Source organism: Thamnophis sirtalis, unplaced genomic scaffold (genome assembly GCF_051295495.1).
Source record: "Thamnophis sirtalis isolate CommonGarterSnake01/CBP01778 unplaced genomic scaffold, rThaSir2_p1.2 scaffold_15, whole genome shotgun sequence".
Classification (NCBI taxonomy): domain Eukaryota; kingdom Metazoa; phylum Chordata; class Lepidosauria; order Squamata; family Natricidae; genus Thamnophis; species Thamnophis sirtalis.
In genome coordinates this window covers 37,448,130-37,472,168 of record NW_028261395.1, presented here as the reverse complement: position 1 = coordinate 37,472,168, position 24,039 = coordinate 37,448,130, and the positions used below count along the sequence as shown (strand labels likewise).

Below are 24,039 nucleotides of genomic sequence, written 5' to 3'. Positions count from 1 at the left end.
GAAAAATAATATATAGGTAGGTATAAACGAAAAGATACGAAGCTCGCACAACCAGAATTGAGGAGAAAAAAAAAACACATCCTAAGAGCAACTCAACGAAGGAAAGGAGTCGGCAAACTAAACTGAGCTGGGAATTGGGGGGGAAGATAGGGAAGGGAGGCACAGGGGCAAAGCTGGACGGACCCAAACCGAAGCGAGTCTTAGGAGAATTCCTTCATTCACAAAAGCGATGAAGAAAAGCCTCTAAGGCCAGGGGTGTCAAACTCAAGGCCCGTGGGCCAAATCCACCCCGTGGGCCAAATCCGGCCCACAGGGTGCTTAAATCTGGCCTGCGGGGCTACCCTGAAAACAATGAAGGACGAGTTAAGCAAACTAGGAAGATATTTAATGTATTGGTATTAAGGTAAGACTAGATTAAAATAAGCCAGCAAAGTTCCTCCCCTATTGGAGCCCGCCTTTTCCCGACTCAGATTTCTTTGCCTCAAAACTGCCCTGGAGAACAAGCTGAGGAGGGAACAAACAGGGTTTTGTGGCCCGCCAGATTCGGACAGTGAGGAGGTTGGGGAGGAACATGGGCCAGTCCTGGAGTCTGTGGAAGGCTCCAATAAGGGCTCTGCATCGGAGGCAGAGAGGGGCCCAGGGCCATCTGATAGTTATCAGCTGCCTGCAGAGGCAGAAGAACTGCTGGAGCCTGTTCCCAGTGTGCGCATGCGCAGAGCTGCCAGGAGAAGGGAACATCTAAGGAACAAGGGTCGACTTGGGAGCAAGGACACAGGTGGACGGTGAATGGCCCCTCCCATAGGGAATAAAAGAGGTGCGAAAGGGGAGTGGAGTTTGCAGGAGGCAATTCGTTCATTCCTGCATCCTTGCCAAGTATTGCGGTGTCTGAAAGATATCGGCCTGGCCACTCTCCAAGCCTGGGAAGGGTTGGTAATTGTGAACTATCTTAAAAGTCTGTGGGAGTGGAAATACTTTGCTGGAGAGGAATTCACTGTACATTAAACAAAAGAGGTTTATCGGGACGAGGACTGCTGGGGAAGCCTAGGTCAGAACACAGGGGAGGCTTAAAAAGCAATGAGGGAACTTAAAGGGGAGGGAAGGGAGTTGGGGAGAAGCTACAACCAGCAGGTGGACGGTGTATCCTCAACAGAGAGAAGCCGAGCATCAACTGTCTGGCCCCCGTGTCTCCAAAACACACGGGGCAAAGAGAGGATGAGGAAAAGGGTTGCAGGATTTGGAAGTTGCTAAAGCAGGGGAGAGGATCCAACAAAGACAACTTTAAGACTTGTGGAATTTCAACGCCCAGGGAGTTGAAAGCCCACATGTCTTAAAATTTGCCAAGTTGGACATTCCCTGTGCTAAAGAACATCCTGCACAGTGAATATGATAAAATTGATTCCCAATATGGGCCAGGGAAGCAGAATTTAAAAAAACCAATCTTCGGCCCATTATTTACCTCTCCAAGACGGTGCCGCCCACGGCTGCAGGGGTGGCCGACTCCGTGTCTCCGGCCCCGTTTCCTTGATTCAGATTTGGGGGACAGACGCTGCTCACAGATGCCGACGGGAAGTCTTCCGGGGGTTCATCCGGCCAACCAAACTGCTCCTTGGTCTTGCCGTAGATCTTGACGGCGTCAAGCATGGTGACTCCGGCGGGGTCCACGGAGGCCCCGACTGCAGTTGGGAAAAGATAGGCTGTGAGGGTGATCTGTCACTGAGTACCCCCCACTCCCCGCTCAGCCTGTGGGCCTCTTGGCATTTTTTTCCAAATGCTGCTGTGGTTCATAAACCAAGATTATCATTATCATCCTGAAGCTCCACCAACAAGCCACCATTCAACAAGCTATAGCTCCTTGTGATGGTAACCCAACTGACAGCTACAGAAACATTCTTTGTGGCTGTCAGGTTGCCCTTCGGCTTAGCGCTTTGCTGGCATACTGCCGTCAAAGGCTGGGGGGGGGGGGAAGGAGAACAAATGAGCAATAATAATGTAATGTGTGATGAGAAATGGGGAGGGGGGAACAATGACTGCTTGACGAAGATCAGGGAAGCAAGAAACCAGTTTGTATGAGCCTTCAGGACCACGTACCCGAAGACTGGAATGTGAACGTGACCAGTGATGGGATTCAGCCGGTTCAGGCTGGTTTGGGCGAACCGGTTGTTAAATTGCTGGCTGGCCCCGCCCATTCCTGCCCCACCACTTCCAGGAGTCCCCATGCACCCCGTTTTTGCTCCCAGGAGGCTGCAGGGGGGCCCACTAGATCCAAAATGGGGCATGGGGGTCGTCGTCCCCCAGCAGCTTGTTTTTGCTCTGGGGGGGAGGGGTGCATGAGGCCAAGGGCGGCCAGCATGGCCATGCCCACCCAGCCAGTCATTAGGGCAGAGAACCAGTTGTTAAATTATTTGAATCCCACCACTGGATGTGGCCCCAAACATCTCAGAAATTCTCATACCTAAAGAGTTCTTCCCTGGTGGAAGACAAATTGGTCATGCAGTGATGGGGGTAACAATCTATGGGATGAGGGTAACAATCTGCAATCCTTTCGCACAGAAAATCTAGTTCTAACCTAAATTTTCTGCAGGAAGCAGCCTTTAGAAAAAGAACCTATCAGTTCAACCAAATGGGAGTCAATGGTCTTTCTTTCCTAAGGGACCTGATTGGGGCAGGTCTGACACTGGCATCCGCAAAGACAACCAAAAATATGGCCTCTTACTGAAAATGGTCAGCTTCTTGTCGGCCTGCAGGGCTTCCTCGCGAGTAAAGGGGAAATCGAACCACCGGGGCCGGCTAAGGTTGAGCTGCAAGGTACGGCCAAAGACTTCCAGGTAGGAAGGTGCTCTCTCGATGGCTTGTGTCCCAATCTGGACCCTCATGCCGGTCATCACCATGGTGCTGTTGTTGTTGGTCACCTCGAGGGTGAATCCCCCAGGCTACCGAGAAAGGACAGGCATGGCTCGAGAGACAGGAAAAGCCAGGAGCTCGGCCCCTCCTCCCACCGGCAGCTGAGGGGCTTCCTTGCCATTGCTGACCCTTGCCAGGTCCTACCTTGGTGTTGGCCACGTACATGCCGGTGGAGTTGAGACGATGCTTGATCTGCTGGGCGTTGTAGACCTGCAGGAGGTCATTGCCCCCAAACTCCACGTCCGTCAACTGCTGGTTGTGTTCAAAGAAGTCAATGGGGAAGTTCACCTGCGTGGAGCTGCGTGTGGCTGAAGGGAAAGAGCAGCGACAGAATGGGACATCAAGCAGAGGGCGAAACTGGTTGGAGCAGCTGTGGTTGCTCTGGGAAGCCTATCCTGAAATTCAGACTTCCCCTCTTCCCAGGTCAAATCTCTGCCATGCAACAATCCTGGTTTACAACGTAACCAGTTTTTCTCCAGGTCCTTTCTCCCTCATTACTCTCACTGCCATTCCTATCTTTAGTTTTGGGTTGTAACGTCTTTGAAAGCAAAAGGACTGGCCGATAGGAAACATAAAACATGAAAACAGTACGCTGCTCGATATAAATAGCAGTGACCAGGGAATTCTCATACAAGGGAGTCAAGTAATGTGTCAGAGGAAAACGGAGGGAGGAAAGAGAGAAGAAAAGGGAGGGAGAAAAGGGAGGAGAGCGGGAAGAAAAAGGAAGAGGCGAGAAGAAGGAAGGACAAAGGAGGAAGAAGAAGAAGAAAAGGGAGGGATGGAGGGAAGGAGGAACAAGCGACAATGAGGAGGAGGAAAAAACCACCTTCTGGGCAACGTCCAACCTGCCCTCGCCGCGACTTACGGATGGCAGCTGCTTTGCGTTTGCGGATGGGCTTCATGATGCTGACGACGCTGCTGGGCTGCAGGGCCGGCTGGAGCCAGTGGGAGGTGTTCTCCACGTTGGCCATGTAGATCCGCAGGCTGCCGTCCTCACAGAGGAGGATCATGGTCGTCCGCTGCTGTTCATTGCAAGCCGTGTGCCGGATGGCCACCATGTCTTGGATCTAAGCACAAGGAGGGGACCAGGGTTGATGCCTTGTGTGTGCGTATGTGTATGTATGTGTGTGTGTGTGTGTGTGTGTGAGAGAGAGAGAGAGAGAGAGAGAGAAGAAGAAGAAGAGGAGGAGGAGGAAGACAACGAGGAGGAAGAACAAGAGTAAGAAGGAAGGAGGAGGAGGAGGAAGGAAGAAGAATGAAGAAGAGCTAGAGGAAGAAGAAGAGGAAGAGGGTTGATAGAAGTAGAAGTAGAAGTGGAAGTGGAAGAGGAAGAAGAAAAAGAGGAAGAGGAGGAAGGAGAAGAAGAGGAGGTAGAGGAAGAAGAGGAGTTGATAGAAGTAAAAGAGGAGGGGAGGGGGAAGAAGAAGAGGTAAAGGAAGAAGAAGAAGAGGAGGAGTTTTTAGAAGTGGAAGAGGAAGAAGAAGAGGAGGAGGAGGAGGAAGGAGAAGAAGAGGAGGAGGATGTGGTAGAGGAAGAAGAGGAGGAGGAGTTGGTAGAAGAGGAAGTGGAAGAGGAAGAAGAGGAGGAGGAGGAGGGAGAAGAGGAGGAGGAGTTGGTGGTAGAGGAAGAAGAAGAGGAGGAGGAATTGGTAGAAGTAGAAAAAGAGGAGGAGTAGGGGAAGAAGAGATAAAGGAAGAGGAGGAGGAGTTGGTAGAAGTAGAAGTAGAAGTGGAAGGAGAAGGAGGAGGAGGAGGAGGAGGAGGAGGAGGAGGAGGAGAAGGAGAAGGAGAAGGAGAAGGAGAAGGAGAAGGAGAAGAAGAAGAAGAAGAAGAAGAAGAAGAAGAAGAAGAAGAAGAAGAAGAAGAAGAAGAAGAAGAAGAAGAAGAAAAAGAAGAAAAAGAAGAAGAAGAAGGCTGGCAAGTAAAGGAGACTCAACAGCAATTCTGGCCACCCAGGGCGAACCAAAGCTTTGGAGCCTGAATCAAAGCCCTCCCATCCCACTGGTGAAGACCCAAACTCCGAAAGGCCCGCTGCGCCGAACTCACCTTGGCTTTAGCCGGTAAGGTCTTGATCTCCTGGATCAGGAAAGTGTCGGGCTTCACCATCATGACGAGAGGGACGCCGGTGGTCTGTTGGACGCAGCACAAGAGCCCGGGGTGGTTCATGACCTCTGACCACTGGCAGAGGGCCGGGGAGGTCTTGCTGCCCCCGTTAGAGCTGTTAAGAAAAGCAGGGATTAAGCGAGAGTGACGAGCCGTTTTTGCTCAGCCTCCCAGCGGAAACAGGGAAGGCCTGAAAAAGAACACAGAGAGCCCTCGGGTTTACCACGGTTCGTTTAGCAACCGTCCCAAGTTAGGACGTCACTGAAAAGAAACTGGCCTAGGACCATTTTTCAGTTATGACTTTGGCAGCCTCCCTGTGAGGTCATGTGGGGGATCAAAATTCAGATGCTCAAGCAACCCGTTCATATTGATGACGGTCGCTGTGAGCAAAGACAATGGGGAAGTCAGAGCCACTTAACGACCACACTTATCACTGCGGTGACTCCCTTAGCAACTGAGGCAAGAAAGGCCACCGAAACAGGATTAACAAATGCCTCACTTAACGACAGAGGCTTGGGGCTCAGTTGGGGTCATAAACCGAGGGCTACCTGTACGTGGAAGAAATTCAGAGGCGAGACCCTCCTCCCCCCTTCCAAATTCTCCCTGCCTTTTCTGCATCTATCCCAATGGTTTCCACCCTTTTTTTTTACCATGCCCCACCTAAGCATCTGATTGCCCCACCCCTCGCCTCCCCCGGTGACATATACCGTATTTTTCAGAGTATAAGACGCACCTTTTCCCCTCAAAAATTTGGGTGCGCCTTATACATTGAATACAGCATTTTTTGCCTCCCGAAACCTGGCCCCCTTCACCAAAATGGCCGTGTATAGCTTGTAGTAGACTTATAGAGTGCTCCTGGGGATGGGGAAGGCAGAAATGAGAGAAAAATGGGCCGTTTTTCACTCAATTTCCCCCCCCCAACCCCCCAAGAGCACTCTATAAGCCTCTTAAAGGCAATCCATAGCCTTTTTTTTTTTTTTTTACAAAAAACAGGCCCGTTTTCGTGAAAAATGAGCTGTTTTTTGCTAGTTTTTGCCCCCCTCCCACCTCCCAGGAGCCCTCTACAATCCTCCTAAAGGTTATTCATGCCCTTTTTTAAAAAAAAGGCCTGCTTTTATGAAAAACAGGCCATTTTGGGAGGTTTGCAGAGTGCAAAAACTTTTTTTTAAATTTGCTTCTTCAAAACCTTGGTGCGTCTTATACTCCGGTGCGTCTTATGCTCTGGAAAATACAGTAATTCTTACTTTACTCAAAAAGTGAACTCTACTCACCCAGTGGAAGCCTAAAAGGCCATTAACGTGGTTTAACCTAGGTTCAAATTGCCCCCATTAAAAAACAAATTTCCCCCCTGTGGGGCATGGGCCCACGTTGGGAACCATTGCTCTATCCTGACTCGCAGGGGGGAGGCAGGGGGGGAGGGAGGGGGAGATAGAAGGCCTCACCTCTTGATGTTGATGGGAAAGAGGTGCAGCACCTCTAAGGTAGATCGGCTGATGGTGGCTGCAAAGGACTTCCCTTGGCTGTAGCTGAAGAAAAGCATCTGCAGGACATGGGAGTAGTAGACGGACACTCCGCCCCCGGCCACCTGGCCATTGCTGTCCTGCCAGGGACATAAAAGGCAGAGGAGGTCACAGGTGGGTTGCCCCCAAAACCATTTCTGACTCAAAAGTATCTGAGAAGATTCTCCGTTAATCCAGGTCACAGCTGTATCAAAAGTGGTTTTTATTTTGAAGAGACAACTGGATGGATTTTTTTGAGGGGAAAAAACAAGACGTTTTGCTTCCTATCCTAGAAGCTTCATCAGCTTCTATAGGAAGTTGTGGGGAGATGGAAGGAGGGTCCTTCTGTCTCCCGGAGCTTACTATAGAAACCGATGAAGCTTTCAGGATAGGAAGCAAAATGTCTCATTTTCACCCCCTCAAAATCCATCCAGTTGTCTTTTCAAAATATAAAACCATTTTTTTTAAAAATGAAATTTTATTTAGTTGTTTCTTATTAAAATATTGGATATAATGCAACCACTCTGGCATTACCTCCGCCGTACATACTAAAGTGTATAACCGAAACTATACAAATATTATCATACATTGACCTCTTACGATACATCACTAATTATACATATATAAATATATTCTAGTTAATATACTCTTTTGTGTTTACATCGTATATCCATATATTACATTTATTGCATTACTTTCCACATTCACAAATCCAAATTACTTCTTGTTCCAACTTCCGCCTCTCATTTCCAACCAATAGTAAAATCTATATTGTGATATTCTGACTCTTCTTTGTTCTTAATTTCTAGCGTCAATTTGTCCATTTCTGCACATACAAATATTTCATTTATTAATTCCCTCTCTGAAGGTACCCTTTTGACTTTTCCATTGTTCGGCATATACCATTCTTGCTGCTGTTATGATATGTAATATTAGATACACTGACCCCTTACTATAGTCTTCTGTTATGATTCCTAATAGGAATAACTCTGGTTTGAGTTCTAACCTTTGTCCAGTCATTTCTTCCAACCACATCTGGATATTTCGCCAAAATTCTTTCGCTTCTGTGTCCCCTCCCCCCTTGTGTCAAAAGTGAAAATATAAAACCACTTTTGACACAAAGGGGGTCTTCTCAAATTAAGGAAACCCCATTTTTAAATGGAGAGGGAGAGTTTCTGGACAGTGCCGGTAGCCACATTGAGGGAGGAGACTGGACACAGGGCGGAATACCTTCAGGTCCTCGTGGGTGACTTCAAGGACATTGGTGACGTAGAAAGGGCCGTGCTGGGCACTGCTGGCCTCCTCCATGAGCTGCAGGTAGATGTAGCCAGCGGAGGACATGATGACCACAATGTTCTTGCTCTCTTCGTTGAAGAGGAAAGTGATGTCCCGGATTTTGGAGCTGGGCAGCAGGAAATAGAAGGTGGGGCTTAAGGCGTCCACTGAGAGGTCGTAGATCTGTGCGAGGAGAAGGAAAAGGGAAGACTTTTGGCTGGGAAGAGCAGAGAGACGCCCTCCCACCTAGCCGCCAAACAGGGTTCTAGCATCTTCCGCCCTCATCGGCATCCTGCCATCAATAGTGTCAGTGTGTATGAGAGTTCATGACTTGGCAGAGACATGGTAACAAGGTCAGCCAATGAAGAGACATGGCAATTGGGTCAGCCAATGAGGGCTGTTTGGAAACTGAAACAGTATTTGCTGTGTGAGCAACAAGGAGACAGCAAGGAGCCTGGGCGTGGCTTAGCTCTGCAGCTCTGTATTGAGCCATAAACTAGTCTGCTGCTCTGAACTGAAACTCCTCTCCTGTATTTGCACCTACTTACAATCTCTCCTCTCTACCACGCTTTGGGTATTGTATATTTGCTTCCTGTATTACATTCTATATAAAGAGAAGTTAATGAATCCTGTTGAATCAGTTACCTTCCTAGATGTGATTGCTGCTGCAAACTCTGACAAATAGTGAGGAGGAAATTAAGGAAGCAAGGGGACAAATGGACAATAAACATGTGCTAGGATACCCCTGGGAAACAGGGAGGTGGGAAGTGACAGCTAAGGAAGACCAGGGATGTTTTGACCCCATTCGTGCCAGTTTTCAAGGACACTGAGAAGCCGGAGAAGCTGGGAATGGAATGTTGATTGCTCCAAATCCTAAATGTACCCAAAACACCGAGACCTCTGCCCATTGGATGGCATTGGACTGGTCAAAAGGGGAGCAATGGATTGGCAGGGAAAGCCTGTATACTTTCATGCATCTAGCCCGGGAGTTGTCAACCTTAAATACTCCAAGAGCCACTTGCACCCTTTTCCCACAGAAAAGAAAACACCAGGAGCCATAAAACCCTTCCCGTGGCTGACTATTTCTGAGCAGCCACAAAACTAGTGTATGTAGTTGAATTAAATGTTTTGTTTTCTTCTGAAACTTTTCTTTTGTTGGATTTATCCATGGGTGGCCTACCAGGGTCGAAAAGCTCAATAAATCGCATGCTGGCGGGTGTCGCACATTGGCAGTTATGATGCATATTTTGAGCAATAGGGAGCCACAGCAGAGGGATGAAAGAGCCACATGCAGCTCCACAGCCAAGGATTGCTGACCCCAGTTCTAGCCTAACTTTATTGTTACCAGCATCTTTTGAGTAAAAGAGCCTATCATTTCAGCCAAAGGGAGTCGAGGGTCTTTCTCTCTTCAGGGCTCAGATCGGGGCAGGTCTGACAGAGATCGGAGCAGAGGGAGAGAGGGACAAGAGGAGTTTAGACGGCTTCCACTTGTCACTAACCTTCACGAAGTCGGCAGTGACGATGGCCAGTTCTGTCTGGGATCCTGGAAGCCAGACTGCCTTGATGATGAAGTTGCCCGTGGCAAGCTGAGGATGGAGTACCAAGTGATCCGAGACAGAGCCCGAACTGCTGAATGTGAGGACGTGGCAGTCCTGGAAAGAACCAAGAGAGGGGAGTTAACAGAGAAACACATACGGGCAAGCACAAGGAAGAGGGAGAGAGAGAGGGAGAGAGAGAGAGGGAGAGGAAGAGGAGAAGAGGGAGGGAAGGAGGGAGAGGGAGAGAGAGAGAAAGAGAGAGGGAGAGAGAGAGGGGGGGAGAGGGAGAGAGAGGGAGGGAAGGAGGGAGAGGGAGAGAGAGGGACAGAAAGAGAGGGGGAGAGAGGGAGGGGAGAGGGAGGATGAAAGGGCAATAAAGCTTTGTGTGTACGTGATATGAAATCAAAAAGGAGAAATGATAGGTTAGAAGGACCAGAGCAACTGGATCCTGTTCGAACCAGCATCCCACAATCAAGCACCCTGAGAAATACACCTCAGAGTTCTCAAAACATCTTGGCAAGCTCTGAACGGCTGGAAATGGGACTGGTCACGGTGGGAGGGACTGGTTGGGGGGGGGGGCAAACCTACACTAACAACCATGAGGGAAGCAGAAGATGGCTTCAGCCAGGTTAGCTTCACGCAACTTATTTTTGTACCTAGTGAGTGTGGGAGATTTCAGAACCGGCTTGGCTTGACTGCAACCAGCGTCCTTAGTAAAATAACCCTCTGTTTTAACCGAATGGAATCGATGGTCTTTCTTTCCTAAGGGATCGGATTGGGGCAGGTCTGACACACAGCTGCAATGCTTGGGTTCATATCACAAGGGTGGATGGAGGCAAGGGGTGAATCCAGGTGGGGTTTGGGAGAGGGACAAGGGCTCAGCAGGTGGACTTGTGGAAGCCGGTGAAATCCTAGTCCTTGACTTATGACCGCCAATGAGCCAAAATTTTCTATTTGCTAAACAAAACAGTTGTTAAATGAGTTTTGCCCCATTTTACCACCTTTCTTGCCCCAGTCATTAAGTGAATCACCAGGACTGTAAAGTTAGGAATAAGGTTTCCTCTTCTTATTCCCGTAGAGGAAGATGGAAGGGAGAAGCAGGGAAGGAGAGAGGGGAAGAAAGGGAAGAGGAAGAGAGGAGGAGGGGAGAGATAAGGGAAGAAGGGAAAGGGAGGGTTAGGGTTAGGGAAAGGAAGAGAGGAGATGAGAGGAAGAGGAGGGAAGGAAGAGAGTGAGGAGGAGAGGAAGATGGAAGGGAGATGGAGAGAGGGTAGGAAGAGGAAGAGAGGAGGGGAGAGGTAAGAGAAGAAGGAAAGGAAAAGAGGAAGGGAGTAGAGAAGGGAGGGAGGGAGGGAGAAAAGGAAAGGAGAAAAAGGTGGTGTCAAAACAGGCGAGGGATGGTAAACAAAACAACCCGAATGGAATATTACAATTCTATAAATGGAATGACAAATGTATTAGAATTATGAATGTAAAAAAAAGAATAATAATTATGTGAATGTATATATAGAGAACAAAATAAAAAAAACCTTTATTAAAAAAAAAGAAGGAATAAGGTACGTTAAGCGAATCTGGCTTCCCCGTTGACTTTTGTTTGTCCGGAAGGTCGCAAAAAAAGGGGGAATTACACTGATCCCAGGACACGGCGACTGTCGTAAATCTGAACCAGTTGCCAAGCGTGATCAATTTTGATCACATGACCACAGGGATGCTGCAATGGTCTAAGTGTGAAACCTGCTCACAAGTCCCTTTTTCCCCAGTGCTGATATAATTTCGAAAGGTCACAAAACAATCTGTTGTAAGTCAAGGACTTAGCTGTACAAAAGGAGGTAATCTCTCTTCTGCAGGCAGGCAGGCAGGCAGTCAGCCACCCTCCTTGCAGAGAAGCCGAGAGTCCACAGCCAGCCTACTCTGTGTGTGTGTGTGTGTGTGTGTGTGTGTACCTTCAGTCCGCAAACAGCCAGATAGTCCTCCTTGCAGGGGTTCCCCGTCAGGCTCAGCACGGTGAAGGGGACGGGCGCGGAGGCCAGGCGGGTCAGTGTCAACTTCCGCTTGCTGGAATCGGCTTGCTTCAGCAGCGCAGAGAGCTGCAGCACGGTGATCTGTGCGAGGGCAACAAGAACCCGGACATGGGGGGGCAAGCAAATTACTACAACCCAAGAAAAAGGGGGAGAAAAATTAAAATGGAAGCTTCCCCCTGCATCGTGGTTTCCACCCAAGGCATTTGCGGGGATCTCTGCTGCCCAGCGGCAGAGAAAGGAAGATGCATCCAAAGGATGCTTGGCTCACTTTGAATGGCTATCAAGTGGAAATGTTTTCATTGCCATTCTGTATTTTATGAGCCGCGGTGGCCCAGTGGTTAGAGTGCAGTACTGCAGGCTCCTTCTGCTGACTGCCGGATGCCAGCAATTTGGCAGTATGAATCTCACCAGGCTCAAGGTGGACTCAGCCTTGCGTCCTTCCGAGGTGGGTAAAATGAGGACTCAGATTGTTGGGGGCAAGAGGCTGACTCTGTCAACCGTTTAGAGAGGGCTGTGAAAGCACTGTGAAGCGGTATATAACTCTTAAGCGCCCTTCCTCCCTCCCTTCCTTCCCAAATAGCTAGTAGGCTAACTCTGTCCACAGCCAGCAGTTTGATCCTGATCGGGCTCAAAGTTGACTCAGCCTTCATCCTTCCATGGTGGGTAAAATGAGGACCCAGATTGTTGGGGGGAGAATAGGCTGACTCTGTAAACCGCTTAGAGGGGCCTGGAAAGCACTGTGAAGCGATATATAAGTCTAAGGACTATTGCTATTAAGAGCCATGAGGGCACTGTGGTTAGAAGGCAGCACTGCAGGTTAATTCTGCCAACTGCCAACAGTTTGATCCTGATCGGGCTCAAGTTTGACTCAGCCTTCCATAGTGGGTAAAATGAGGACCAAGATTGTTGGGGGGAGAATAGGCTGACTCTGTAAACCGCTTAGAGCAGACTGTGAAGCTATCTCTAAGTCTATTGCTATTTTGGTCTTGGTGCTGGTTAATAGCCTCTCTTGGTTAAACTACTGGATCGGAAATCTCTTTGACCTCCTACGCTGAAGATGACCAGAGGTTTAAGACCCTGCAGAGATCCCCTGCCTGCTTCTGGGGCAGATCCTCTGCCATTTCTCACCTTGCCCTTCTCGTGGCTGACTGCCAGGTGTTGGCGCCGTCCGTGGGGCGAGGAAAGAACGCACATGGCCACCCGCCGCAAGACGTGAGCGCTGATCAACTGCCGGATGGTCTGGCCTTGATCCCCACTGTAGTTCATCCGGACGTTCTCAAAGGCGCCTTCCTGAGAGCCCAGGGTCGGCACCTGCAGGGCAGGGTACAAGCAGGAAAGGGGAGCTGCCATGAACACAGCCTGGAATATTAACCTGGAATTATCTTGTGGGGACATAATTAGCCTGGAATATCGACTTCTGAAAGATGCTGCTGCCTGACTCTGAAGGATGGAACGAAGGGGGCTTTTCTGGAGGCTGCCCCCTCGAACTAGACCCCCCCCTCCCAACCTGTGCTGCCCATCTCACCATCAGCTGGTCGGTCATTTCCACAGTCTTGTCCAAGGTGTGCAGCTGGTTCAGGGCCTGCTGGGCGCGGCTGCTGCTGCCCATCGCTGAGGCTTGCTGGAAGTTGATCTGGATGGCTTCCATCAAGAAGTTGAGCAGGTCAAGGACCAAAGAGGCGAAGGAGAAGTTGGCCTTGGGGGAGAGGGAAGAACAGGGAGCGGGGCTGAGAAGACTTCCCCCACTAGGGAGAGGTCCCTGGCGCCCCAATTGTCTCTTCCGCGCATGAGGCCAAACCTGGGCCTGTAGCTGCTCCCGACATCCTTCCACGTTTCTGCAGAGGGTGCTCTTCTTGGGCTTGTCTTCGTCACTCCCTCGGACATCACTGGCGGAGGACTTGGACTTGTCGGTGGGCGAGGTGCTGGAATGGCGGACGCTCTCCGAGACGCGTGGCTCGCTTTGGAAGGCTGACTCCTTCATGGTGGAGCTCATGCCACTGCTGGGAGTCCTCTTCACCAGGGCCTGGAGGGGAACAAACACCATGCAGGGACTTCGGCCATTTGGCAGGAAGAGGCATAGCCCCAGCTGACCTCGTCCAAAGCGCCTGTCCTCCACCCCCACCCCCCATTTCTTATCAGGATTTCCGCCCTACCAGGCAGCTGCCATCTTCCTTGGCTCCGCAGTCGCAAAAGAACGATCCGTATTTGGCGTACGAAATCTCGTGGTCCTTGTGGCAAACCTTGGCGCAGACGGTGCAGACGCCGACACCGTCCACCATCTTACAGGTGTGGCAGTGATACCTGCCGTGGTGGGAACAGAGAGCAAGCCAGAGAGGGAGGGAGGTAAATGAGAGATGAGCGCTTTGCGATAAAGCAGACAAAGCGACACAACTGGTTCAGCACCCCCCCTCCCCCCCAACATCATTTTTGGGCACCAGGTTTTCTGTGGGCCAGAGGGAAATTTTTCCATGGGCGGGAGGGAGCATAGTTTCGCATGCTGCCTGCATCCAATGGATGGGGCTTTGCTTGTTTGTGTGGGCCCATTTCTAGCATGCCATGGACCGACTGGAAGGTTGGGGACCCCCTGGGTTAGGCAGCTGGGGAAGCTCACCAGTGCTGGTTCATGAATTCCTTCTGTGTGATGGTAAAGGTGCAAAGTTTGTTGCAGAGAGAGTCTTCGTCCTGTGTTTGTGCACAGAAGTGAACAGTTTTTTTGTAAGAGTTGCCTAGGATGGCTTCCTTCAAACACCTGCTCACAACTGGTTACAACCCGGGTGGGCTTTAAAATTTTAGCAACAGGGTCTCTGCCCAGTTGCTGGATGTGGTGTGGCCTAGTCGGCCTCCTGCACCACTGCAGGGGGGAGGGGGAGGGGTTTCCCCCTCTCCCCAGGCTCCGGAGCTATATATGCTGAGGACTACTTTGTGCACATAAATGAAAGGACATTTTGATTTCCACAATGGAGAATGGCTGCAAAAGTTGATTGGAGGTAGCAGAGACGGCTAAATTGATTGCTTTGATTAAAGAAAAGAACACAATTGAATTTTGTTTCTGCTTGGAAACCGCTTTTGGACTTTGCGCTCGAGGTGGGTGGGGAATGAAACTTTGATTCTGGGTTTTACCAATTAAAAAGGTTTGTTGTTATAAAAGTGGCTAGTTTATAAAAAGGCAAAGGTTCCCCTCGAACATATGTGCTAGTCGTTCCCGACTGTAGGGGGCGGTGCTTATCTCCGTTTCCAAGCTGAAGAGCCAGCGCTGTCTCTGTGGTCATGTGGCCGACATGACTCTATGCCAAAGGCACACAGAACGCTGTTCCCTTCCCACCAAATAGTGATTCCTATTTTTTCTACTTGCATTTTTTTAACGTGCTTTCGAATTGCTAGGTTGGCAGAAGCTGGGACAAGGAACAGGAGCTCACTCCGTCAATGCAGCGCAAGGGATTCAATCCGCCGACCTTTATGATTGACAAGCTCAGTGTCTTTTTATGTTATTATCTTATTTAACTGCACCAAACGGGAAAGGAAGTCAATGTCTTCTTTCTTTTTTCCTGCACTTTTCTCTTCCCTTTTCCCTCCCCTGTCTTTCCTGCTATTTTCTTTTGTATTGTTGCATTTCATAGTGTTAATAATAAAAGATTATTAATGGTCCAGCTGAGTTTCCTGGCCCGCTTACCGAGTCTTCGGCCTGCGAGTCCTCCTCCTCCACAGCCAATTCCTCCACCCAGTCGGAGTCCACTTCGATGGCCCGCTCTTCTCCGTCAACCGAGAGGTGGCTGGTGCCCTGGCTGTTGCTCTGGCTCAGGGCATTTGTGACGTCGGCCAGGTAGGAGACGATGTGGCAGGTGCATTCCAGGATGGTCACATGCTGCAAGAAAAGGGAAGCGACTTTATCTGCCTTTCCTAACAAGCGCAGGCAGATCAGCAGACGGGCGAGGGGAGTACAGGTTAAGTCCTCGACGAAGGACCACAATCATCTTCTTTTAACGACCCCATAATTCCTTGCAGGATGGAGTCTGGGCAACTGAATGGAGCTGAGCGTTTACTGGCCCGATGCCCTTCCTGTTGCCGAGGCAGAGTTTTGTTCAGCAGATACGTTCTCATTGCTACAAAGAGATAAAAAAATCTGCCTCTACCGAGGATCGAACTCTCAGCCTCCTGATTGTGAGGCGAGAGGTCCACCTCTAGGCCACTGGACTTAGGACCACAATGGAGCCCAACATTTCTGCTGTTAAGCGAGACAGTTGTTAAGGGAGTTATACCCCCATCTTATGACCTTTCTTGCCACGGTTGTTAAGTGAATCACTGCAGTTCATTTAGCAACGTGCATGTGAAGTAAATCCGGCTTCCGCATTGAGTTTGCTCGTCGGAAGGTCGCGAAAAAGGATCATGTGACCTTGGGAGTCGTCATAAATATGACACTGAGTCCCTAGGGAGTGGGCGGCATACAAATACCAATAAACTTCCAAACTTCCAAACTCAAGTTGCCAAGCGTCGGAATTTTGATCACAGGGGTCAAAGTCACCTAACAGGGGTCCTAAGTCACCTAACTCCCAACCAGGGGTGAAATACAGCAGGTTCTGACAGGTTCTGGAGAACTGGTAGCGGAAATTTTGAGTAGTTGGGAGAACCAGCAAATGCTACCTCTGGCTGACCCCAGGAGTGGGGAGGGAATGGAGGTTTTGCATTATCCTTTCCCCAGGACTGAGGAGGGAATGGGGATTTTGCAGTATCCTTTCCCCCAGGAGTTAGGAGGGAATGGAGATTTTGCATTATCCTTTCCCCAGGAGTGGGATGGGAATGGAGATTTTGCATTATCCTTTCCCCAGGAGTGGGATGGGAATGGAGATTTTGCATTATCCTTCCCCCAGGAGTGGGGTGGGAATGGAGATTGTGCAGTATCCTTCCCCCAGGAGTGGGGTGGGAATGGAGATTGTGCAGTATCCTTCCCCCAGGAGTGAGGAGGGAATAGGGATTTTGCAGTATCCTTTCCCCCAGGAGTGAGAAGGAAATTGAGATTTTGCATTATCCTTTCCCCAGGACTGAGGAAGGAATGGAGATTTTGCAACAACCTTCCCCCAGGAGTAATGAGGGAATGGAGATTTTGCAAGAACCTTCCCCCAGGACTGAAGAGGGAATGGAGATTTTGCAGTATCCTTCCCCTGCCACGCCCAGAGAACCAGTAGTAAAAAAATTTGAATTTTGCCACTCCTCCCAATGGTCACTAAATGATCACCTGTAAAAGTTGCCCAAGGACATATTGAAAGGCTAGTCTGTCCTTTGCCTTTTAAGGCTTCTAAAAAGACACCAGACTGGCTGATTCTAAGATTATTTGCGAAGATGCTGGATTCTGTGTAGACGGGGTCTTACCTTTCCGTGCATGACACTGGCGTTCATTTTCTCAATCACATTCTTCTGAGACAAATATTTCTTGCTGAGAAAAGAAAAGAAAGAGGGACTTGATGTTTTGACCCAGGCTTCCTTTACAAGCATGAAGCAGAATCTTGGTCCCGGCAAAACCTCTTTTATTTATACGACTGTGAATTCCTTTCATTCCCAGTCAGCAAGGCTTGGCAAACAGTCTTTCAGAGGAATGTTTATCCACACGAACCTTATCTCACTCGGAGAGCTACCAGATAATTAGTTCCCAAACGCAGGGCAAGGCAAAACTTGGCACAGAGTCTCTTTACAGTCACAAACAGAACTTTCCACTCTTGAACCGACTGAATGAACAAATTGTTTCAAAAGCCCCCTCCCCGTTCATTCCTCTTTTGTTTCTTCTGGGAGGGGCCAATCACCTCCAAGTTGTGGCTTTACTCCTAAGTCGACCCTACTTTCTTAGTTGTTCTCGTCTTCTGACAGCCCCGCGCATGCGCACATTGGGAACAGGCTCCAGCTGTTCCTCTGCCTCATTGCTGTCTAGTTCCCTCTCTGCCTCCAACGCAGAGCCCTTGTCTGCCTCAGCCCCAAGGACTGGCCCATATTCCTCCCCAACCTCCTCACTGTCTGACTCTGCTGCCAGTTCCGCTGGCTTCTGGCGGACCACAACATTTAAAGGGGAAAGAAGGCTCTACCTCACAATTGGAGCCCCAGGACCTGAACTGGGACTTTACCAAGCAGCTGCCCCTCCCGAGGAGCTGCAGCACCGCAATATCCCTCCTCTCCCACAGGCAGAGTTTCCAGCAAACGAATAGGAGAAAGTCCTCCTTGGCCAGCTGCCTCCCCTCACTCAAGCAACATCAGCAATGCAGCCACGTTCCGGTCAGCTGCTCTCCTGCGCCTCTTACCATCTCCCCAGCCAGTCCAGGGCTGCACTATGCAGCTGGAGGTGACCAGCTCCTTGTCCGGCGCCAGCCAAGGTCGCCATGACCACCATAAGCTCCGGAAAGCCGGTCCCATCTCCATTTGCCAGCATCTCGGTAGCCATGGGAATCAGGGTACTCAGGAGGACGGTGCAGGCTCCCTCGCCGACTTGGCTGGAGTGGGGAGAAGGAGGTAAGACACCCCACGAAGCGGCCAAGGGGCACGTTTGAACGGTGGCATCCCAACTAAGCAAGGGTGAGCTCTGCAGTCCCAGCCCTCTTGGGAGCTCCAGGGGAGAGCCTGGGCCCGTCTGTACCTGTTCTCCCGCACGATGTAAGTGGTCAGGAGTTGGAGCAGCTGCCGGTTCTCCTGCACCATCTCCAGCTGGTCAGTCTCCTTGGGGGGAGAGGTGGTCATACGGGTCAACCAGGCCTGGAGGCGTGCAGGCTCAACGCACGCCAGCTGGGCCAAGGAGCCACACAAGCGCAGAAGGCTGGGGTTTGGGCTCTTCTCGGCTAAACGGGGCAGAGAGAGAGGGGGGGGGAAGAGAGGAGAGTCAGCCATCGTACCTGCCTGTGTTTCGGCTGGACTACCCGGGGCGAAGAGGAAACATGCCAGCAGTTTGGAGAGTGGTGTCAAGCCCCGCCCACTCAGTTGGCCACACTTATCATGTCAGCCCCGTCCCCAGGTCAATCAGAGCCCTGATGCCACCCTCAATGAAATTGAGTTTCTCTCTCTCTCTCTCTCTCTCTCTCTCTCTCTCTCTCACACACACACACACACACACACACACACACACACACACGCCTTATGCGTATCAAGCACTCACTTAGCTGGAAGAGCTTGGTGAAGAATTTCAGAACCCGGTTGCAGAACTTGGCCGAGAGGTTCTCGTTAGCAGTCGCCATCATGATCTGGACCAGCTCTCCGCTGGAGGGAAAGAAACGCCCGGAAGCAAAGAAAACATGAGGAGGGGTTCTGGGCTTGCAACAGCCATCCCTCCCCCCTGGCTACCTACGATGTCACTCATGAAGATGGGGTTCAAAGACAAGATTTCCCCCCGCTCCTGAGCTAGCACAATTTCTAAACTGCCCCCGAAGTGGGGTAAAATCTGTTTTAACCAAGGCTTCCTAAGAGCATGAAACAAACTCCTTGTCGTCCCCCCCCCAAAAAAACCCCTTTTATTAATTTATTGTGATTTCTGCTCATTCACATCCAGCAAAGTCTTTCGAGGGAGGATTTACAGTCACAGACCTTCTCTGGCTCGGAGAGCTGCCAGGCTGATAGCTGCAAAACTTGGCAAGGAGTCTCGGAGAGTCACGAACCAATTAAGCGAACTAATTGTCTCCTGCAAACTCCACTCCCCTTTCGCTCCTCTTTTATTTCCTCTGGGAGGGGCCATTCATCGTCCACCTGTGGCCTTCCTCCCAAGTCAACCCGTTCTCTAGCTGTTCCCTTCATCTGACAACACTGGGAACAGGCTCCAGTTGTTCATCTGCCTCACTGATGTCTGACTCTGAAGGCAACTGATAATTGGCATATGGCCCTGGCCCCCTCTCTGCCTCCAACACAGAGCCTTCATCAGAGCCTTCCCCAGACTCCAGAACCGGCCCATGTTCCTCCCTAACCTCCTCACTGTCCGAATCTGCTTCCAGCTCTGCTGGTGGGCCACCACATCCACAAAGTTTCTTCCTGTTCATAAAATTTATTAGTTGGAAAAGACGCTAACAAACGCCTTCTGAGTTTTGATCTTTTTCCCAGTCTTATTTTCTGGAATGTAGGTGCTGGTTTCACCAACTCCTTCTCTTTTTATAAGGATTTGAAATGGCCACCCAGAAAATACATCAGGTCTGCCTCCACCCCCCCAGTGGCAAATGCAGGGCTGGGCACGCCCCCAGGGTGGCATGAAGGAGGGAGAATTTTCAGCTTCGTGAAGGGGGGTAAAAATGGTGGATTAAAGCCACTGTAAATTCTTCATTAATCTTTTCCTGTCCCTCTCCCTCCCTCCCTCCCTCCCTCCCAGCCTTCCCTTCTCTCTTTCTCACTCCTTAGCAAGAAGTAATTGTACAATTGGTGCTTAAATGCATTACTTGTATAAAGTGTTTCGTGGTTTCTTTTTTTTTTCTCTCTCTCCTTAAAAAAAAGTCTGGCGAGTCTAGGTCAGGGGTGTCCAACCTGGGCTACTTTAAGATCTGTGGACTTCAACTCCCAGAACTCCCCAGTCAGCCATGCTGGGGAATGCTGACTGGGGAATTCTGGGAGTTGGAGTCCACAGTTCTTAAAGTGGCCAAGGTTGGACACCCCTGCACCATATAAATAAGGAGATAAAAAAACAATGCAGGGAACATTTCAGAAGCACTGATAAAGCAGGAAGAATAAGTGCAATTGGTCCTCGACTTACAACAGTTCTCTTAGTGACCATTCGAAGTTACAACGGCACTGACAAAAAATGACATGATCGTTTTTCAGAGTTACGACTTTTGCACCGCCTCTTGGTCACATGATCAAAATTCAGGCACTTGGCAACTGGTTCATACTTACGTGTCCCAAGATCATGTGACCTTCTGACCGGCAAAGTCAAAGGGGAAGCCAGATTCACTTTTAACGACTGGGTTACTAACTTATCGGCGGCAGCGCTTCACTTAACAACGGAGGCAAGAAAACTCGTAAAACGGAGCAAAGCTGACTTATCAAAGGTCTCACCCTGAACAACAGAAATTTGGGGCTCAAGTTGTGGTCGTAAGTCGAGGACTGCTCCTGCAACTCACCTCTCCGCAAAAAAATCCTCCATGGCTTTCCGGGCCTGGCTGCTCTCCAGCTGTTTCTCCAGATGTTGCAGGCATTCCTCCAAGATGGCTTCATCGAGGCCGCTAAGAGATAAGGACAGAATCAGGAATGTTTATTCTTGTAACTAAAAATTAATGAAACGCTTAAAAAAAGAGAGAGACAGACAAAAGGATGGAGTCATTCTTGGGAAACATTTCTCCGGGAAGTTGGGAGTAAACCCAGAGTTGGAATAACCTTGATGCGAAGCCGCTTCAGGTGGGAAACTTCCTGCTTTTCCTCTGAGGATGTTTCGCTTCTCATCCAAGAAGCTTCTTCAGAGTTGAAGAAGCTACTTGAGTGAGAAGCGAAGCATCCTTAGAGAAAAACCAGAAAGTCCAGTGGCCTCTTGAAAAAAGCACCTTTTGTCAGGTTATGAGTTGATCCCTTTGGGACAGCCATGACCTGCATGACTTGAGAATCTCCAGACATTCAGGTGGGTTTTGTGGCCTGTCCAGCGGCCGAATCAGAGGAGGAGGGGGTTTGGGAGTCAGGATCAGAATCAAGGCAACCTGAAAGCTCCAAGGAGGAAGAGGGAATGGAGCTGGCAGAGAGAGAGGGACAGAGGCGGAACCTGGGTCGTCCGTCAGCCCTCAGATGGAGAGTCAACAGCCCCCAGGTCTGGAGGTGGCTGATGAGGAAGAGGAGGAACAGCTGGGTCCAGTGCCTGATGCACAGATGCATAGAAGGCAGAGGAGAGGAAAGCAATGGAAAACTGTGGGCCAGTCCTTGGAATGGAAGAGCCAACGCTGCTAATGAGGCCTCACCAGGGGTAAAAGGCAAGGGGCAGAGATGAATAGATGTGGCAGAGGAGAACAGTGGCTGGTCCTAGGGATGGAAGAGCCACCGCTGCTAGCGAAGCCCCATCCTAGCTCTGGGGATAAAAGGCAGGGGGTGGAGATGAATAGATGTGGCAGAGAACAGTGGAAATCTATGGGCCAGTCCTTGGGACGGAAGAGCCACCACTACTAGCGGAGCCCTACCTTAGCTCTGGGGATAAAAGGCAGGGGGTGCAGACGAATAGATGTGGCAGACAACTATTCATCTTGCGGAGAGATGGACTTGTTAGCCTGCAAGAGAAACTTTTTGCTGGGGCTGCCAGGATTCCTAATAAAGGAATCTTTTAAATTCACGTCAGAGGGCTTCTCGTGTTTGGGGAGCTGGGTCAGAAGAGTGGGAAAGCAAAAGCAGCTTACCTGTTTGGGTCGGAGTGGTTAGCCAGAATGTTGTAGCAGCCCATGATCAGCTTCTCGTAGACCCGTGAGAGGAACTCATCCGACTCGGCCGGGCCCAGGATCCGCTCCAGTGAATTGCTGCTCATCTCGGCCACGCTCTCCGTGCTGGTCTCCAACAGGAGAGGCAGCAGCGTGCGGATCACCTGGGGAGGGTTTAGGTCATCGGACCAGCTGGAGCCAGAGAGGAGAGGCAAAAATTTCCTTGGGGGAGGGGCAGTCTTGGCAACATTACCTCCACCACAATCAAGAACTTGGGGAGTGGGGGGGGGGATGGGGTGAGATAGTTTCAACAAAATGACTTCAGCTAAAGCCCTGCTCACTTCTGCTTCGTTTCTTGGTTGCCAATTCAAGGGGGAGTGGGGGGGGGAGAGCATGGGGGAGGAAAGCCGTGAATGTGGTGCCTCAGCCGGCTAGCCATAACATCTACCAGCCAGTGTGAGAAACCAAGGTCATGTCAACGGACACCTGTTGAAGTTGAGTGGGAACCCTACACCAGGACTGATTGGCCAGTGTGACCTGTGAGACAAAAGGAGTGAGGAGGGTGGGGAAGTCTCCTTTCAACTATCCGTAAGCACAGGGATAATTTAGAGCTACCGTACTTTTTGGAGTATAAGACACACCTTTTTCTCCCTCAAAGAAGAGGCTGAAAATCTGGGTGCGTCTTATACACTGAATACAGCATTTTTGGTGTCCCGAAAGCCCACCCCCTCCACCAAAACGGCCATGCATAGCTTGTAGGAGGCTTTCAGAGAGCTCCTGGGGGCTGGGGAGGGCAGAAATGAGCAAATAACGGCTCATTTTTTGCTCAATTTTGCCCCTCCAGTCCCCAGGACCACTATAAGCTTCCTAATGCCTTTTGACAAAAAATGGGCTGTTTTTTGCTCATTTTTGCCCCCCCTCCGTAACACTCTACAAGCCTCCTAAGGGCTATTCATGCCCTTTTTGGGGGGGGGGGAAGAGCCTGTTTTCGCAAAAAAACGGGCCGTTTTGGGGAGGTTTGGAGAGTGCAAAAACTTTTTTTTTTAAAAAATTGCCTCTTCAAAACCTTGGTGCGTCTTATACTCAGAAAAATATGGTAGCTTCACCTTTCCAAGTGCCGATATGATGTACTCAATAAAGCAGGGGTGTCAAACTCAAGGCCCAGGGGCGCCGGATCCGGCCCGCCGGTTGCTTAGATCTGGCCTGCGGGGTCACCCTGGAAATAGCGAAGGACCGGCCTGCAGTGCTTGTGCCAGCGAAAACAGGTGCCGTAGCTCCGTTTCCGGCTGCCACAGCCTCCTACAACACTCTGCCAGTGAAAACAGGAGCTCAGGAGGGATGCTCCGTTTTTACTGGCAGAGGGCTGCAGGAAGCCATCACAGCTGAGTGCCCATCTTCGCTGGCAGAGCGCTTGGGCGGCCACAGGCGTCCCCGATACAAGTGATGTCGAAGTAGCCATGTCCACCCTGGCCATGCCCACCCTGGCCCTCCAAGGTCAAACACAACCCTGATGCGGCCCTCCATGAAATAAGAATTTGACACCCCTGCCATAAAGGATCTCTTGAACCTAAACGAAGTGTCAGAGTGCTGACTTCCCTGAGTTCATTCCTCAGAACCATGGGACAGCAGGCTGGATGGGACTTACACCACAAGGTCTCCGGTGAGCCTGACCAAGGAGAGGAGGGTGTGCTTCAAGGAGGCCGCCAAGGGAAGGCTCTGACTGCACAGGGTGCCCAGGTGGGCGGCCTGAACGGCACTGATGTAGCTCTCGGCCGGGATGGTGTCGTTGGCAAAGGCGTTGCGCTGTAAAAGTCCGCACAGAAGGGGTGACATTGCAGTTAAGGCTTCCTAAGGCTTTCCAGCTGGAAAGCTCAGAGACAGCTTCATCGAGAGGCCTGGGACTCCCAGCAGCCTCCCAGAGAGCAGGAGGAGGGATTGCCCACAGAGAAATATGTCTGAGTCGCCAAATGACAGCAAGGCAGAAGAGAAGAAGCCGGCGGGATGGTCCGCCACGGGCGGGAAAGACCAGCCCAGGAAGAGGAGGGAGGAGAAAGAGACCTGGCCCACCACCAACTTCCTCCCACACCTGCCAACGAAAGAGGGACGTTTTAAAAGGCAGACTCACCCAAGACCCAATGTTGGGGAACTCGTTGGTATGGATGCTGTTCCAGGATTCGCACAGTGACTGGACGAATGACGGCAAATTCTGGATCAGAACCGGCCCTGCCCCGTGAGAAAACAAAAGACCCATCAGTTAGGAAAGCTGGGAGAACAGCGAGGCTCCACCTGCTGCCAATGCCGGCCCCAATGGACACCCCCCCCCCCGAGGATAAAAAGGGCCACCAGCAGCTAGGAGACAGAGAGGTCTG

General features: G+C 50.5%; 1 protein-coding gene across 1 annotated transcript in view; it reads right to left on the bottom strand.

Moving 5' to 3' along the window:
• UBR4 (ubiquitin protein ligase E3 component n-recognin 4) overlaps positions 1-24,039 on the bottom strand; it is a 125,174-nt gene that overhangs the window by 74,983 nt on the left and 26,152 nt on the right. The window contains exons 27-49 of the mRNA XM_087702633.1: positions 23,796-23,893; positions 23,316-23,473; positions 21,653-21,862; positions 20,402-20,503; positions 18,463-18,563; positions 17,950-18,148; positions 17,618-17,806; positions 16,701-16,764; positions 15,007-15,198; positions 13,948-14,018; positions 13,490-13,637; positions 13,135-13,359; positions 12,862-13,032; positions 12,465-12,647; positions 11,259-11,417; positions 9,277-9,429; positions 7,733-7,960; positions 6,446-6,603; positions 4,947-5,118; positions 3,767-3,968; positions 3,046-3,209; positions 2,714-2,930; positions 1,457-1,673 (exon numbers count right to left, since the gene is read on the bottom strand). Coding sequence (XP_087558759.1) covers positions 1,457-1,673; positions 2,714-2,930; positions 3,046-3,209; positions 3,767-3,968; positions 4,947-5,118; positions 6,446-6,603; positions 7,733-7,960; positions 9,277-9,429; positions 11,259-11,417; positions 12,465-12,647; positions 12,862-13,032; positions 13,135-13,359; positions 13,490-13,637; positions 13,948-14,018; positions 15,007-15,198; positions 16,701-16,764; positions 17,618-17,806; positions 17,950-18,148; positions 18,463-18,563; positions 20,402-20,503; positions 21,653-21,862; positions 23,316-23,473; positions 23,796-23,893 — 3,781 coding nt within the window. The remainder of the gene's footprint in view (positions 1-1,456; positions 1,674-2,713; positions 2,931-3,045; positions 3,210-3,766; positions 3,969-4,946; positions 5,119-6,445; positions 6,604-7,732; positions 7,961-9,276; positions 9,430-11,258; positions 11,418-12,464; positions 12,648-12,861; positions 13,033-13,134; positions 13,360-13,489; positions 13,638-13,947; positions 14,019-15,006; positions 15,199-16,700; positions 16,765-17,617; positions 17,807-17,949; positions 18,149-18,462; positions 18,564-20,401; positions 20,504-21,652; positions 21,863-23,315; positions 23,474-23,795; positions 23,894-24,039) is intronic.